Source organism: Lepidothrix coronata, unplaced genomic scaffold (genome assembly GCF_001604755.1).
Source record: "Lepidothrix coronata isolate B3197 unplaced genomic scaffold, Lepidothrix_coronata-1.0 Scaffold79, whole genome shotgun sequence".
NCBI classification, from domain to species: domain Eukaryota; kingdom Metazoa; phylum Chordata; class Aves; order Passeriformes; family Pipridae; genus Lepidothrix; species Lepidothrix coronata.
This window is the reverse complement of record NW_016690259.1, coordinates 3,333,682-3,352,625: the sequence shown is the minus strand read 5'-3', so window position 1 is coordinate 3,352,625 and position 18,944 is coordinate 3,333,682. Positions and strand designations below refer to the sequence as shown.

General features: G+C 37.3%; 1 protein-coding gene across 1 annotated transcript in view; it reads left to right on the top strand.

Moving 5' to 3' along the window:
- The window catches only part of HHIP (hedgehog interacting protein), a 76,393-nt gene that overhangs the window by 3,924 nt on the left and 53,525 nt on the right, over positions 1–18,944 (top strand). The window contains exons 2-4 of the mRNA XM_017820168.1: positions 3,667–3,862; positions 11,073–11,229; positions 12,099–12,300. Coding sequence (XP_017675657.1) covers positions 3,667–3,862; positions 11,073–11,229; positions 12,099–12,300 — 555 coding nt within the window. The remainder of the gene's footprint in view (positions 1–3,666; positions 3,863–11,072; positions 11,230–12,098; positions 12,301–18,944) is intronic.

The following is an 18,944-nucleotide window of genomic DNA, read 5'->3' as shown; positions in this document are numbered from 1 at the left end:
ATAAAGATTTTCTGTCTATTGTGTCATCTTCTGTTTCTTCTTTGCACTCTTCCTTTTGTTGATAAACCACTTTAGTATGCTATGTTTTCCTGTGCATTCCAAGATTTATCTTACCTTTAGTCTACCCATTTTACTTTCATGTGGCTAGAGATTAAAGGATGATCTTACAGATGTTGTAAATTAGTCAGCAGCAGGCATAATCATTATTAGGCATGTTGCAATAAATGTTTGGAAGTTTTACATATTTTCCAGAGCACAGTTAGTTTAAACCACTGCAGTTTGATGGTTTCACATACAACTTTCAAAATTGAAGAAGGAAATTAGTTTACATTTCTTCAAAAGACCAAAGCCATTGTCAACTTTAAGGTCACTTTCAAAGTAGACATCCAAAAAGCTTAATTCAAATAAGTGTTTCAGAATTCGCTTAAAACTGTTTTAATATACTCCAGGATAAATACATTATGGATTTACTGAAATTCAGAAGAGAGAGGTTGTCCTATCTCCAAGCCAGGACAGAGTTACACATCAGACCTCACACAGAGGAAATGTTACCACCCTATTTTGCTTGAGCATTCTAAAAGTTAAGTAACATTGTACTTGATTTTCAGATAATTGATTGACTCTCTTTCCTTAATCTTCCGATTAGCTATTATATGACCACGATTCATTCCAGAAATGACATGAGGGGGTGAATTCCTGTGGTTAATTCCTGGATAGCAGCTGCTCAGGGGGATTAGGATCCTTTTGTCTTAACTTTGAGGACTGAAATGTTGGCAAGCCTGTATCACCAGGCAACGTCAATTACGTTTTCCACAAGAAACAGTAAATTAGCTTTGCTATCCTGTAATTTATTTCCCCTCCCCCTTCCCCCTCCCTCCATACACAATGTGTTCTGGAGTCTTCCAGTAGAAGTACAGTTTTCTATCTGCATCACTGTGGAGTTAATTCAATAAGCACACTGAATAATTACCTAGTAATACCTTGTGTTTACTTGTACTTCTAAACACACTGTCATAGTGCTACCACAAGAAAGCTTACTGCCTGAGATGAGCTCCCTGATGAAAACATCTGAGACTTCTGCAAACCAGGTGATACTACTGAATGTAGGCAAGTACTTTGAAGGGGTCTGTACTCAAGGTACAGTTTCCTTTGGTGGAAACACCCAAATGGGCCATTTCTTCCTTACTTCAGGAGAGAAGTGACATAATGTTCTTTAAAAGTAGCATTTATGGATAGTGCTTTTAGTCATCCACTGTTGGCTTCAGACTTTGTTCTATTTGGCAGACAATGACCTGAATGAATTATACAGGCCCCTTCCCATCAAAATCACAGCATCCCTTAATAAAGTGCAGCTCATGCAGAAGATTACCTCAGCAGCATGGATTACTGCAAGCATGTCAAGTCTATGTTTTACTACCTGGACTGCAGTCCTAGGCAGTATTAAGTTGAGCTCAAAGTTTTAGTTGTTATGTATTTTGGTTATAGTTTATTGTGGTTCTCATTGTGTTTTTAGTTCTTGACTTCAGTGCATTTCCCTCCACATTTACCATATCTAGAACAACATACAAAACTCAAGAAGACTAAGGCTAACAGTTGCAATGCTATGGCTCAAATGAGCAATCTAGCAAAAAGAAACTAAACTTTTTCAGGAGAGAAGAGCCTGCAGCCATGGAAAGAATTCCCCAAAGAATTCAGGACCAATGCAAACCTTCTGCCATACATGCAACATGCAATTAATTGATTACTGTCCTAAAGGTGTTTTTTTTTTTTAAAAAAAAGATAGAGAGAGAGAAGACAAACCCTTTCCAAAATATGTGAGACAGTTACATTCTCAAGAAGGGTCTGAAGAGAGATAATAAACAATATGTGGGGCAGATGTTAATCACATTACTGAATTGCAGGTGCTATGAAGCTGAGGATAGTGTGAGAACAGATAGTGTCAAGGACAGAACATTTATTGCATGTAATGATCCTGGCAGATCTGGAGGAATTATTTTTGATGCCAGTGGCAGCACATCGAGAATAAGGATAGAAACCAAACGGTGTTCTTATCAGGGTCCCAACTTACAACATTAAACTTTAGTACACATTTCAGATGGCCTTTTGATGATATATGTATGGTAAGACTAAATTTTCCTGGGAAGAGTTTGCCTTCTAAATCAAGGTCGTTTTAACCAGAATTTCATTTAAATGTACAGGCTGTACATATATTGTGTAATATTTTGAATACCTAGCTGTTGAAAACAACAGAAAGTGCATTTCTCTCAAGCTTTTGAAATTCATGTAGTTATGATCTGTAAATAAAAAGATGAGTTCAGAACTATGTTATCAAAGTACAGCATCCAAGAAGAGAACAGATGTAGGAGACAGCATACTCATATCAGGAGTCTTCCTGCATTGAATAACTTACTTTTTCAGAAGTAAATTAGATAATTCCCCTTTAATGTTATGTTGCAAGAGAATGACATTGGAAAGTCCTTCTACAAATCAACTCAGAGATATGAGCTATAGCAAAACTAGCAATGTTTTCAAACTGCTATTTACAAATATTTACAAATTTTACAAACACAAATATTTGCCACATTAATATTTCTTAACCTAAGTGTCTTACAGTCCTTGTTTATAACTCTGTTAAATAACTGGCAGAAGGAACCTGAGCTTTGTTTTTGCATTGGATCAGATTCAGTCGATCTCAACAGAGGGAACACATTTCCCACTACCCACCATTGGGATGAATGATCAAAAAACAATCCATGTGGTTAACAATAGATTAACAAAGTGCACTGCATTCAAAAGCTAATAAAGACAACTATGCTGTTTTCCATTATTTTTCACGATTTGATGACATTGCGCTCCTTAGGCTCCTGTGTTTACTTAAACACATCATCAGTCGTGGTTTCATGCTTCTTCAAGTGCTATGCATACATAATATATGCTCTTTTTTTCAGGACAAAGTTACAGATTCAATATTGATGCAAACAAGATGTTACAAATTCTACTCTTTCACTTGTAGAAAGATATGTCTGAAAACACACAGGTTTTCCCGCCTCCAAGTAGTTTGCACTAGAGAGAGCAAAAAGCAGAGCAGCATTTAAAGCATGAAAAATCCACGGCACCTGCTCAATTCCACAGCAGTCATTTCAGTAGCCAGGCAGTGGTGTCGTTCAAGATACACCTATTTTACACATACCTAGACATGTTTTTCCTGATGTGTTTTGATGGTAGAACTTTAATTTTTAGCCTCTAAACACCTTACAAGTTAGATCTGGAGGTATGTCTCATAAGAGAAGTGGATAAAAGGCCTGCTGCTATAACTCCTCCTTATACACATATCTTTCTAGTTGAGAGATTGCCTGAGTCTTTAAAATAACTTCAGTGCTGTTATTCTTATCTGAGAAGCAAGCTCAGATAAGAAATCCTATAGAATCTTATATAAGGTTCTTATAGAATCTTATGTAAGAAATCAGAGAAATGAAAATCTCTCACCGTACTAATGGCATATTGCACATTTCATAGTAATTTCATTTGCACTTGAAACAAAATGCATTGATACTAACTGTATTTGTCCCACTAGCATTGTTTATTACATTAGGTCATGCAATCTTGCTTTGTGTAAGATGGGGGAACAGGTCATGTGTTTATTTGTCTCTGGTTTGTGGCTTGCAGATACTTTCTGTTACCAACAACACAGAATGTGCGAAGCTACTGGAGGAAATCAAATGTGCACACTGCTCACCTCACGCTCAGAACCTATTCCACTCACCTGAGAAAGGGGAAACAGCTGAAAGAGAACTAACTCTTCCCTACCTGTGCAGAGACTATTGTAAAGAATTCTATTATACTTGCAGAGGTCACATACCAGGTAAAACCTATAACAAAATACGGGGCTAAAAGATGTCTGTTTTGATATGTTGATATTGCCTGAGCGGTTATAGATCCGGCTTTTAATTGGGAAAAATTCCCATTTATATTCAGGGGACTTTGCCCAAGCAAAGACAGAATGTTTCAGTCTTCACAGTGGATCTTAGGTGGGGAGGTAAATATTTTGAGCACTTTCTTGCCACCCTCCTGTTAAACTCTCCATGACACACACGTGGCTTGATTGTTGTCAAAGGCACCTCAAACTTTTTACCTTTGCTGAAATATTTGCCTGTTAATTCAAATCATGCAAACAAACAGTTGGCCATCCAAAAGGCTATTCTAAACAATAGATTGCTCTAAAATGCAAGAAATAAAAGGTCCTGGCTGTTTGTTTTAGACTCTAAAAGCTGATGAGTAAAGTGTTTTTTTCTGGTTTTGTTACCCTAGAAACTGATGTTTTTTTCCACACGGTTTAAAGCCCATTGAAATCAAAGGGAACTGTTTGATAGACTTCTGTGATCTTTGAATCACTTCCAACGTGCTGTTAACGACCAAATTCTTAACTAACCTAACACTTCCTCACTGTAGTCAGTAGAGTTAGCTGGACATAACCAAAAGCAGAATTTACCCTGCCTTGTCTAAGGCAGTCACCAAATGTGTGCTATCACTTGTAACTGTATCAACAAAATAACCGCAGAAGACGGTTCTTTTAGAAACACTGTCTTAATACACTATTACGTTAAATAACATCTTTGGTATTCTCAATAGTAAATTATTTATATGTTTAAGACTGTCATTTTTAAACTATGCTTTTTTCGCCGTCCAAACACTACTTACAAACAATGCCACACAGGAGAAAATAATTAAATTGATTGAGATTTCTTTTGAGATTTCTTTTTTGTTGTTGTTGGTTTTTTGGGGTTTTTTTTTTTTTTTTTACTAGCAGACTGGAAAAAAGAGTTGATAATGAGACGAAAAATGAATTTGTGAATAGTCATTTTTTATATATGAACACATCTCTGTAATAGAATATAAACATGTTTGAGTAAAGGGGATAGTTTAAGTGCATGGGATTTGGAGGAGGGTTCTTTAATTGCATGTGTACAGTGTGTACTTGTTTTCTCTGAAATCCCAAGAGCACAGGAGTTTTTTTGCAGTGTTCTTTTATTGACTTGGGAAAATATTTTGAATTGACTTACATTTTCCCTTTACTGTGGTTTAACATGTATCTCAACCCATTCAAATATGAAAATATTATTATTGTCTTTATAAACTAAGAGATGTTTCTAAGGCTTTCTTAAGCCAGCTGTTTCTTGCTCTTTATCACATTCCCCAAAGCAAAGCAGAATAGATCATAGTTGCCAAGACTGCCTGCTGAACAGCGATAACAGATTAGATATTCTAAATGTTTGGCCCATATAAGAAGTCCACACAAAGACATTTTTGACATGAGTTTGTAGCTAGTGCAAATGATTATCATATTCTGCAGAGCAAGACCCTCATAGTTGTTTTGTGAAACTCTGTGTTTATGAGGAAACAATTTGTTTAATTGAAAAAAGTGAAAGAGGGAAAAGGGAGAAAGAATGAGGAGGTGGAGGGAGGGAGAGAGAATGAGAAAGGGCTGAGCAGCACAGGAGCTGTAGCCACAGGAACCTCACTCCTCAGATCAACATATGCAGTGACGAATGACAAATTTATTTTTCTACAAAGTTTGTGTATATGTAAAACTGCTGAAGTGCATCAAGATGTCAAGTGCTTTTTGTGACCACCCAGGTTGTCTTGAAAGATAACCAGATGAAAGCATAACTTTAGCACTGGGCAGAGCACTGTGCTTTGCAGGAAAAGAGCTTACATACTTCAGCATCAGTTAAAATAGGATTTTTCCTACATCAATCAGATGCTAATAATCATTCTAAATACTTGTTCTGAAAGTAGGTTGTGCTAACAAAAAGTTGTTGCATACTTACATCCACCAACAGGGTTAATCTGGTGACTTGACTGGTACATATGGTTGCTGATGCCTATTCTAGGATTCCCAAAGGTATTAAGATTCAGGTCTCTCTTTTTGAGAAGATGGCCTACAGGATTTTAGTATAGTTCAATAGTCTTATACATTCTGAAATATAAATAATTACAATAACAACTTATTTGGGGTTTCTATTTTCCTTGTGAGACTCATATATCCATAATAATATTTATTGCGAATGACAGAAAAAAATAGAAAATGGGGAAGCTGTGTTTTCAGCTTAGCCTGGAGGATTAAACAAAGAGTTGAAAATTAACAGGCCCCCAAACCCAAGGTCTCTGGCAATGATTCACTGTGCATTTGTTAAAAAGTCGAATAATTACTCTTCCTCCATTAGGGAGTGCTAATTGTTTCTGAACACCAATATAACGGAGTTTAAGGAAATCGCTGACTACAAAAATAATTTTATCCCTTAAGTCCCACACAAATGAGAAATATTATTAGCATTTTAAGATAGCAAGCATCTTTTCTGGGATTGAAATTTTAGCACTACATATTAACCAAGACTGAGTTAGCTTCAAAAATTCATTTATTGTTCTGTCTCTTTTTGCAAAGATGAAAACTGTAGCAGATGCTTGGTTAACTCTTTTGAAGACAGCAGTTTGCCCACCAGTTATGACTGTATCATAACTTCCATTGGCTTCTTTAGGAATATTCAGAGAAAAAGGGGACCCTATTCTTTCTTCAAACAGAATAATAAAAATAGCTGTTAGGATTGTGTGGATATGCAGGACAGTGTAATGTTTCACAAGGACTATGAGATTAGAACTTCCCTGCTTCATTCCAGGTAACTGTTGTGATTATTTCTCATCTAATCTTTACTGTAAGCCTCAGTTTAAGTGATTAGTGGTGGAGACACTGGAGTTAAGTGGTTTAATGAAGTATCTTCAAACGACATGAATTTTAAGTTTTACAAGGTCATAAGGGAAGACTGTCTAATATTTATTGTTAATGCAGCAAGTAAAGAAAGGCATGGCTGATTCTGCCTTTGGACATAAGCAGAAACTTGATCCATGCCAGTGGAAGTGGTGTATTCTAAGGAACAAACCTGTGCCACAGCCACAGTGCCATTCAAGGACATGGGAGAGATTTTGAACTGTCTGGTCTCCATTATTTTCATTTGAAGGAATGGGTTCCAGATGATTGTGGGTGAATTCAGATCCAGGCCCTGATCTGAATCCAGGCATTACAAGAACAGATGCTTGATAGGATTCTTTTTAACAACAAACAGGGGCACCCCGCCCCCAAATGCTGGAATTCTAAGAAATTCTACAACTCACACAGCACTCCCAGAAGTTCTAACGTCACTGATTAATAGTCACAGTCAACACAGTCAACCTGCAGAAAAAATAGTAGTGGCTCATAATTTTGCTACTGATAACAAGGGCATCAAGGGTATTAACCCTGGCACTGCCCATGTGCAGGTACAGGCAACATCTGAGTATGACAAAAGGGCCACTGGTCACTTGAAAACCAATAGGAAATGATGTGAGCTACCAGTGGACTTACTACAGTTTGAAACAGTCAGTCTGGAATCATGTCTTTGATTTGGTTTTCACTGGCAGTTGAGAAGAGAGAGGCAAATGCAGTTTTTTTGTTCACATCTAGCTGTCAAAAGTGCAAATCAGGAAAAAAAACCCCAAAGCAGGAAAATGCTTCTTTTACATAATACTGAACTATGTGCTCAAGGTCACAGCAGAAATAAAGCAGGTGAGCCTGATTTCCAAATGTCCTCAAAGCCAGGGTAAGTCTACTCAGACGAGTGGATGATACTCAATCCTCTGTGCAGTGCAAACAGGAAAGGGAGTGAATAGGAACTTAATTTGTTGTAAAGACTGGGACACGGGCTACCACGACACTGGAGTTGTATATCAAAGAGAAGAGGCAAGGGAATGGATAAGCAGGGAATCCAGCAAAATGGAATTTGGTGAAGGTAGGGTAGGAAGGGAGATATGGTGTGAGGAACAACTGAATGCAAATACAAGTGGAGAGAGGAGGTGGAGATCAGCTGAAAGCAGAAGTTTTCCTTTGAAAAGGCTTGTAATCATGCAACTTATTCCCACAGTGTTTTATAAAGGGGAATACAGAAAGCCTTCACTGTAACTGCCTTAACTGAAAAGCCTGTCATTTGATTCTTGTTTGCAAGACAGAAAGTTTTAAAAGCACAGAAATGCAAGCCTGTGCAAAATCTGACACTTAAACATGATGTTTAATCTTCCTTTGTGATTTCAATTTTCTTTGTTAACACAGGCACTGCTCTGTCAACACGTACACAGATGGTAGGAAATTTGTAATAATATGTATGAGTTTTAAAATAAAGTAGTTAGTACAGAAATTCACACAGGACCAAGGGTTGCAGTCCTTATTAGGCACAGTTCTCACAGAGGACAGTGACGGAGCTGTATTTGACTGAGTAAAATGATCTTTTTTTTTTTTCCCTCCAAACAGTTCTACTGCTTAGGGGCACTTGTCAGGAACCATTCTTCTGGACACTGTACAAATGCTGAACAAAATGGCAAACTACACTAAAGACCTTACAATCTAAGCACGAGACAGAAGACATTAAATGGCTTCAAGCAGATAGGGAGTAGAAGCAAATGTTTTTCTAACTGCCTTCAGTGATTCTGTTAGTATGTTAAATTGAGCATATATAACGCATGCAAATTTTTTTCTTTTTTTTTTTTTTGTGAGTTACTATGGTTTTTATACAACAAAATAACAAAATTCCACTGTTAATACACAGGTGAAACTGTATTTACAGAGGTTACATTCCTTCCAGTGATGCAACATTTTTTTCAGTTTAATTCTAACCCCATTTTTTTACAAGCACTTGTAATGAAAAAGGAACATAAGCCTTATCCCTTCTTGGAACCTGCTGATGGGCTTGCTAAATAGCAAAAGGCAACTGCAGTGCAACATGTACTTAAGTGCATGATAAAATATTTCATAAGGAAGTGGGGTTAGTCTTACATATAAGAAAAGGCATTGCACTAGTCAAGTGAGTTTGCATCTGATTGTTATTTGAAAGGGACATATACTGAGTGAACATGATCACGATATGCTCTCAGCTTCCCTGACTAAAGAAACCATTCAAGCCAAGAGTAATTTGTCTATAGTAAATAGGAGATGGTATACTTGGAAAATTCTAGAAATTCTTAGTAATCGTACACCTCTAATTTGCTGTCGCCTCTTTTTGAATGACCCTCTGTGCCTAGAGAAATAAATTATTAAAGACAAAACTCTGTATTCTTAAGTCAAATAATTCAACAGCAAGATTTTAGATTACCTTTGATTTTGGCTTTATATCTACAAGCCTTGGAATAGTACTCTGTGATTATATCAGAGTTCCTCTTCCGTTGTTCCACTCGGAATTATATCTTCCATTTTCTCCAAATAACTACTATAAATTAAAACCAGCTCCTCAGAGATGAAATTTACTGAAGCTCCAAATCATGGTAATTAAACTTTTACACCACAAGACACTACCATGTGTTTCCAGATATAATTTTATAGAAACCAAAGGCAGGCTTTGTCATGTTATTTTTCCAATATTTTTAAAGGAAGATGTATATGAAAAGAAGTATAGTTGGGTGGGAAAGGCTTTCCACTCCACAAAAATTCTGGGATCTAAAAAATTTTCCTATTCCACATAAGGAAGAAATTGAACTCTTTCGAAATTTTCCATGAAGAAAGCCACAGAGAGACCACCCCAGGATAGCTAATAAAGTCGTTGTTAGGACATTTACTTGGGAAATGGGAGACTTAGGGTCAAACCCTTGCCTGACAGATGAGGGGCATTGACCTGAATATTCCTCCTCCTAATGAAACACCCTAATTACAAGACATTGGAGTATAGTGATATGAGGTTTGCTGTCTCTTTCTTTCTCATTTAGACCAGAAGTTTGAGTTCGGACCAGAAACATCATGTTAACTAAAATTTTGTCAAAACTGATAATGTTTCTGAAAAAGCTTCGCTTAAAAGAAACTGGCACCTTCCAGTGAAACACAGCTGTCCCTGATCAGCTCTTACTGTACATTGTAAGCCAGAGGTTTTATGGCCAAGACCTATGGATTACTGCATTATTCACAAGTGGTAAAGCCATGCATAAATTAGGCCTCTAATTCCAATTAAGTGCTAATTCTGTGTATCCTATGAGTTATGTCCTGGACCACAGTACATTGTAAGACAGTTGCCAATAATACAAAAAGGAATGAAGGCAACTTAAGACATATTATCTTCACGTTCTAATAACATAGCACATGTATAACTAGCCAGACTCTGTCTTCTTAGATTTAATACTCGTGCTTAAAAACTGGATACAAATTACTAGAAATAGGTTTGTGAACAGAAATAGATACTTTTAATGTCATTAAACATAGTGTAATAGCAGTAGTGGCAGGTTTTTTCCTCAAAGGCCCTCATTTTACCAACTCCTTCTTTATCTGGGCCTTTGAACTCCTTTCCATTTTAACCTAAAAGCTAAAGACCACTTTTCATCCAAGCCAGCTGCAGTGCAGCATGAGGCATATCCCCCTCCTGAGGATTTGGGGGCTGAGAAGCAACACCTCATGATAGGACACTGTGTTCACCCACTTCGATGCTGGGAGTCAACCAGAGGCCAGCTGCATGTCAACCCAGGGCAGTTTTCAGCAGCACTTCTGCCTTTCTGAGATTCACCTGACTGGTGATTATTCACCTCTCCAACCGATGCCCTTTGCTGGCAGCACTCCACGGTCTTTACTTCATGCCTTTTACCAAAGTCTCTACTGAGATTTTGACTACAGCAAGCCACTTAAAAAAAAAAAAAAAAGTTACATAGAAGCTACTCAAGCTATTTTACTGCAGATACTGCACTTGATTGATAGGTTAAAATCAGGGAGAAGTGTATCATAGCCTCAACTCTGAGTTTTGTCTCTTAATTTTTTAGTCAGTTGTGTCATTTTGAACGAATTGGTATTTTTACATAAGCACACTGAAATCAGGTTTAATACAAATACAGATGTAAACTGTAAAAGGTAATACTCAGTTTGTGTTTATTCAGAGCAGGCCTTTTTTTTTGCAGATAGTGCTTTGTTTAAAATGACCTCTTTTTCCACTGTAATCTATTTAAAGATGAGTTTGATGACACTAAACTGCAGACATGACTACACACTAAATATTTGTATGCTCTTTTGCATTTTTAAGGTTTTCTCCAAACTACAGCTGATGAGTTTTGCTATTACTATGCAAGAAAAGATGGTGGTGTGTGCTTTCCAGATTTTCCAAGAAAACAAGTGCGAGGGCCAGCCTCTAACTCCCTGGACCACATGGAAGAATATGACAAAGAGGAAGAGATCAACAGGTTCATAAAGATAAATGCTGTTTAATCTGAAAAAAAAAACAACAAAACAAACCCAAAACCTATCAAAGCTTGTGGTTTTCACAGTGAAACAGCTCAGTATGTCCTTATGCTCAGCAGCTGTGTTTTCCAGATGTTACTTTCTTTTGCTGCTGCTAGTGTACATCAAAAGAGAAAGTTACATTAACTCCAAAATTTCAGTACCATTTGATATTTGCCTTGCTGAAAAGGTGTTAGAATCCTGGTTTGATCCACCCTGTGGATCTTGGTTATCGTCCAGCCTGTGGATCATACATAGTTCTGGGAAGTAATTTCTACCTGAATGTAATATTACTTTACTTTATTGTAAACAACTACAATAATTTTATTAGTAAAATATTTATTTCATGATCTTCAATTTATTTCAATAATGTATTTTTCTTCATGAAAATAATGAAATTAGATTATCCCATTGTAAGTCATTATTTTTAAATGGGTTTTAGAAGCCAAATTTTGTCAAAGTGATGAAATTTAGTATGTTTATTTTATGGTAGAAATTCTGTGTTTCTAAATTATTCTCTTCTTTTACCAATTTTTTTTCTCTCCCATTCTTCTACATATTGGATGTAAGTTTATTTAATTTTCTCTTTCTTGCATACAGACCAAATTTTGCTCAAGTGGAATTCAAACTGATCCTCAGTATTATCTGCTTCCCTGCATTCAAGGAAGTAATTTATTCTGGATATGTGATTATATATTTAAATACATAAAACTGGTTTATAATATAAACTTTCTAGTATCACTGCAGAACAGAAATTTTATCTTTTAGGGACGTCGTTGTGTCACGGTTACGAAAAAGAAGAAAATCTCATGTTTTCTTTAAATTTCTTTAGAAAACACAAGCACAACTGCTTCTGTATTCAGGAGGTTGTGAGTGGACTAAGGCAGCCTGTTGGAGCAGTACATTGTGGGGATGGATCCCATCGCCTCTTCATTCTTGAGAAAGAAGGATATGTGAAGATTTTCACTCCCGAAGGAGACATACTCAAGGAACCTTTTTTGGATATACACAAGCTGGTTCAAAGTGGAATAAAGGTTAGATTTTATACTTATCTCTACCTTTTTATATTTTAGCATGTGTAAGGGGGAAAAGGGAAGAAACGTTTTTCAGAAATTATTTTAATTTAAATAATGAAGTAGAGTAATGACAAGAGACACTACAATTCTTCCTGGCAAGGAAGTGAAAACTTCCTTGTACCGGGAATGGAAAACATAGCATCTTATAACTCTTACCAAAGTTTTCTCTTTCCCTTCATCTTTTCCTCACTTTAAATTCAAATGCAACTAGTCAGCAACAGCATTCCACAGCATTATCTTTGTATTTTCATCCTTTGGGCTCCTTTCCATCCTATTGAATTCAGCCAGGTTTTGCTGTGATGCCAGTGGGAGCAAGTTTGGATTAGGGCCCCCCCCGACCTGCGGGTGCTCAACATTCCCATGGGAGCCACGGGACACAGGAGGGGGCCTGGGAGTGCTCAGGGATCCCAGGGAGAGGGGATCTCTCTTGGCTCAACCTCAAATGCAGCACAAGCTGCCCTTGGTGGGAAGCTGCTTTAAAACTGCACATATTTGAGGTGCACATAAAAAGCAACTGAGCCTCTAAATTCAGACAGGAGGGAGGGTTGGTGCAACAGCTTTCATCCTGTTTAATGGGGAGATTTTCATGGTCAGAGGAGTGAGAGGTGAATGGGCACTGATGGGAATATGTTGGAGGGTGGACATAAGAAATAACATCTAGTTATGGGGTAAGTACCAATGGAAAACTCCTAAGTCTATTGGGGGGTATTTTACTCTGGAAATGCGGTTGAGTGTTGTTCCATGTTGATTTCTTGTCACAGTTTAGAGTGGTGATGCAAGTAAAACCCAGATATATCAAGAAAATTTAAATTGTAATCAGGTTATGCCTAGAACAGTGAAAACTATATAACAAAAAGCTTTCATGGATGAAAGATGTATTGACACACTCTTGACAGAGTAATCTTAAATAACAAACTATATCAATTTAAAGTGCATAGGACATGCTAACTGATAATTTTGTGTTTCAGCTATAAGGGCAATATGCAAATTAAGACAGTCTTTTCTGCAAGAAAGGGTTTTAGTTTGTGTTGAAAGAGTAAGAAATGAAATATATTGCACCTTTTTCAGGAAAAGAACCAATTTATATGATTCTGTGATTTGCTGAATGCTTCCCTTTCTGCCCCTGTAGGTAAGGTATCAAAACAGAAGGGACTTATCAGGGGTGTTTTTGAACATCCATCTAAAGTTGTTTCATATTTCTGAACCAAACGTTCTGATAACTTGTACTTGTGAAAAACTGACAGCGAAATTCCCACAGAACTGCTATTGGTCCAAAACAAACCTTTCTTGAGGAAACTTTTATAGCTGCAACTTAGAGACAAGGCTAAAAGAAAAACTGATTTTCCGTGATTCTGAATAGGCAATAACCTGCTTGATATGACTCTCAACAGGTACCCTCAGGATCAAATTCAACTTTTAGTTCTGTTTTAAATCAGTGACCTGATCTTTTTAGTCTTTAATACCTTAACCATCATTTAATGCTCTAAACTGGATCTGTTTCAACTATAATATTTTGTGTAAATAATTTGATGTTTCTAAACTAGGAAGTCTAATTCAATTCCCTGAGATAACAGTCCAGTGACAGAGGATAATTGTATTGCAATGTTTAATGCAGGCTGGCAAGAACAGAGGCTTTATATACTTTGCAGGTAAGGAGGAAGGGAATGTGCCTAGAAGCAAGACTCCAGCTCTTAAATAGAAAGAGTAAAGAATTTGAGGAATGAGTACATTATATAAAATAATAAATAAATAGAATAAAACAAACCCCACGTAATCCAAATGGTAGTTTTAAAACAAGGGTTCTTATAACATTTTTGTGTTTATCCCCTGCAGTCTGATTCCTACAATCATTGTCCATGGTCCCTTACCTACAAGAATGGGAGATTGCTGTGACAATGGTAGCAATTGTCTACTTGACAGACTACTTGAAGGGTATTTGGTTTTGCTTACCTGTTGTAGGCTTTAAAACTAGAAATCAGTGATGGAGAATACTGTGTGGATAGATGGTTTTCCAGCAGACAGTGCAGAAAGTGTACAGTCAGCAATGAAAAAAACCCCAGCAAACCAGTATCTAAACCACTGCATCCACACACAAAGTGCAAGGGTCACTGAATGTGTGCTCTGGGCTTACTCGAGAAAAGTGTGTAGTGCCAGAATTTTGACTGTATGTATTTTGCACATTGTGTCTGATTCTTCCCATATACTGGTGTAGTAGAAGACGTAAAATGGAATCAATGAATTTTTGGTTGTCCCTGATCAAACTTAGGCCAATGTATTCCAGTGAAGTGCTTTGCTGAGGTAACTCATTGCCTTTTTTGAGTCCTCTATTCATTTACACATATTCATAGATGTTAACCCAAATATCCAGTCTATTCCATGCTGTGGAAAGGGACCTGGGGGTCCTGGTCGATGGCAAGTTGAATATGAGTGCCCTGGCAGTGCCCTGGCAGCCAGGAGGGCCAACTGTGTCCTGGGGGCATCAGGTAAAGCATCACCAGCTGGGGGAGGGAGGGGATTGTCCCACTGTGCTCTGCACTGGGACGGCCTCACATTGAAAGTTGTGGCAGTTTTGGGCACCACAATGTAAGACAGATATAAAGTTATTAGAGGGTGTCCAAAGAAGGGCCATGAGGATGGTGAAGGGCCTTGAGGGGAAGCTGTGTGAGGAGCGGCTGAGGGCACGTGGTCTGTTCAGCCTGGAGGAGACTGAGGGGAGACCTCACTGCAGTTACAGCTTCCTCATGAGAGGAAGAGGAGAGGCAGGCACTGATCTCTTCTCCGTGGTGACCAGGGACAGGACCGGAGGGAATGGCCTGAAATTGTGTCAGAGGAGGTTTAGCTTGGATATCAGGGAAAGGTTCTTCCTCCAGCGGGTGGTTGGGCACTGGAACAGGCTCCCCAGGGAAGTGGTCACAGCTCCAAGGCTGACAGAGTTCAAGAAGTGTTCGGACGATACTCTTGGTCACAAGGTGTGACTCTTAGGGCTGTTCTGTGCAGGGCCAGGAGCTGGACTTTGATGATCCCTGTGAGTCCCTTCCAGTTCAGGATATTCTGTGATTCCGTGATTCTATGATAACATTATGCATATAATTTTATTCTTTAATTAACTTAGAGACTCTTCATTGAAGTAAGCAAAAACCATTCACCTCTTTTCCAGTCTTGGAGCAATGATAGTAACAAAGGGCAAACAATTCTTTTTCCCTAAAAAAAAAAAGTAAAAATTTTCCCTCTTATACATAAGTGTCTGAATATAGCAGTTTCTGTTATTTTTTTTTTGTCTCTATCTGCAATACAAACAAGTACTTAACTCTAGTGGCAGTAAAAAGAATACAAATGTTTTTTCAAACTTTTAGGTATATATATTGTATCCAGTAAATAATTAAAACGATGATGATGATGATGGTGATGATGATGATGATGATGATGATGATGATAACAATGCATCTGTGGTTGAATGAAAGGTAATTTAAGTTGATGCCTCTGAAAAGCATTTTGGACAGCTATCCCTATAAGATGTTTTTTTATGTTGATAGGTGGAATAAAATAGTGGCAGCTGATTCTCTCTCCTTTTTCTAACATGAAGAGGAAATTTAGCAGTGATAAAATCATTATATTGTCACAAAGCAGCGAATCTGTTACATGATGATTTTCCAAAGAATCTTGAGGCTCTGATATAACCAAGAAACTGAAGTGACATATTTCCTTCATAAAAATAATCCTGGAGTTTAGTTCTGATCTCACTAGCATATTTCACTCATCACAGCACTGGCAGTCAGATAAGTAGGAAAACAATATACAAAAACAGAGGAAGAGAGGTGACAGCATTGCATAGCAATGTCATGTTTCCCTCCTAAAAAGATGCCATTTTGTTTCTTTAATGGAACTAATGGTTCCTGTGTTGATGAAGTTCGTTTGGAGCCCCTGACATTGTTTTGAGCAAGTTTGTAGGGCTTCCTCACTGGTCCTGCACATAAATAGGATTGTCTGGAGTTGCTTCTTGTCAGTCACTCCTGTGAAGGTCTGTGGATATAAGTAGAAACTAAGTAAGAAGAGTGGTACAACCTGATGTGTAACTTTTATTGGTCCATTGGCTTTTAATATTCATTGAAGTCATTGAGGTCTCTGCTTGAAAATTGTTACTGCAGTGAAATTACTGACAGTGACTTGATTTAATTTTAAGGAGTTCAAATGAAAGAGAAGAAGTGATAATTTTGTCTGCTGCCAGTATCTCAGGAGGAATTAGAAGAAGCATGTAGAAGTATTTCATAATAGAGATAGATTCTATGAACAGATGATGATTACTTGTGCTTCTTGGTGGCTCTACTCAAGAGAAAATTAGATGCAAGATTACTGCAGATTTAAAAAAAAAAAAAGAAAAACAGCTTAAGAAACAATTCTTCTTTGCACATCTCCCAAATTCTAAAACTCTTTCACAGCACAGTTATCAGGAATGTTTTTCTGGTCTTCTACTTTTCAACTTAGTTATTGGAAGCCATGAATGGATCTAACTGATGAATTCACTAATTCAACATCTGTGGCCTTCTCCAATGCCTTTTATGTCACACTGGCTACATAAGTATTGTGGTATGTGTGGATGCATTGGGCACTTGGCCAGGTCTCTCCTGTTACCCCTCAGCCTTTTCTTTCCCATGTCCAGAACACGGTGACAAGAAGCTGCCTCAGTCTTGCCTCCTCAAAGCTGAGTAAGGACATGAGTGAGACATGCACCTGTAACTCAAATCTAGGTCATGCACCTGGGTTCAACTATTTAGGAATATATAGCCCAGTGTAGTGGAGAAAATACTGATTCCACCACTCAATATGATATTAATGTGTCCATTAATATTGCAAACTACCCTGAGTATGTGTTATGTATTCAGAAGAAAAGAATAAACTATTTACTAAAAAACCCCAAACCTAAAAATCTGCTTCCCTGTTCTGCTGATTTACTGCTCCATTATGTTGTGGTGAAGAGAGTTATTAGCTACAGAGCAACATTTTACAGTTCTGCCTTCAAAGTCATGTAGCAAAGACAATTTTTTAATAAAAATATTAGTATCTGTTTTTTCTTTCAGACTGATTTTCACTAGTGTTATTATTTTCTTTTTGTTTTAAACTATTGCCAAGTAGAAGAGAGGTAGAAAGTTTGAATGAGAAGCTATTGAACTAACAGTGGTAGCACTTTGATTTCAGGGACATTTAAGGAGACCTCTATCAACTATCTAGAAAAAATAGACCTGATGTGTCTGAATCTATTGTCAAAATTTAGGCATAATAATTAAATGCTTTAAATTTGGATATAATGATTTTTTTGAGATGTAGCAGTGCTGAATATGTTATTACTACAAGATCAGTCACCTTGTATTCCATCTGTATCTAACATACAGAAAAATGGTGAATTCTGTAGCAGTTTTTCAACTTTTCTTACTTCTGTGGCTGTATTTTATCTTATTAAATGTATTATTTCCTAAGATTTGGAAACCTTTAGATTAGTAACAGCCACCATAAAATGTAGCACAATTACATCAATTTTCACTCACTTTCTTGTCTCCTGAGCCCAAAAACATGTATTGGTCTAAAATGTATTGGTGTAAAATAAATTGTTCAGAAGGGAAGTCATCAAGGTATGGTTTGGCAACAACAAAAAATTAAGAGCCTACCACTTCTCTTGGGAGTTAAATGCTATAATCACCTTTCAAACTACACTCTGAAAAGCTAAGTAGCTCTAGGGCTGCAACTGTTAGTCCTTAAATCATTTTTGTGGTCCTTCCCTATAATCATTCAACTTCCCCAAATCCCTTTAAAATGAAGGACATCTGAACTGTACAAAGTAGCCAAGTTTACGTCTTACTGCTGCCAACGGTAAAATCAAGTCCCTGTAGTTAGATGGTAGTTTTCTACTTATAAATCCACCAACTGAATTAGCTCTTTAGTTATGGAATCATAGCAGGCCGTCAGGTTCAGTTGCCTGTCATCTCTGATCCTTAACTTATTTTCAGTTTATTGCATCTTTTTTTTCTTTCTTTCTTTTTGATTGTGACTAAGCTGTGGTGTGTATCTGCTGGCTGCAGGGTCATAAATTGTGCAGCCAGCAAGAATGGCTGCATTCTGTTGCACTTTTTGCCTCGCACAGTGCCAAGAGGAGAAACCCATATAAAATGAGTATCTTTAAAATTGCCATTATGGAATTATCACTTGGACCTGTGTAGAGATTTTATTAGGGTTTTTTTTATCTAGTAATAAAATATCCCTAGTATATCTCATGGGAATACTGTGATAAAGGGCAAAGTCTCTGAGGAAGGAAAGGGCAGGGCAGGGGAGGGAAGGGAAAAGGGGCAGAAAAAATTAAATGGTATCAGAGATCACTGTTAAGAATACATGAGTGAGACTCCTTGATGTCTGTCACCTTCTTCTCTGCTCTAGGACTGTGGTTTTCCTTGTCAGAAACACTTAAACTTTAACAGAAACTTCCCCTAAATCCTAAGCTATAGTCACCTTTTGATTTCATCTTGCTTTCAAATTAATCAGTAAGACTAGTTTTATATGAGTTTTTAATTCCCAAAGTATTTTAGATGCTATATTCCTATATAACTTCTTATAAA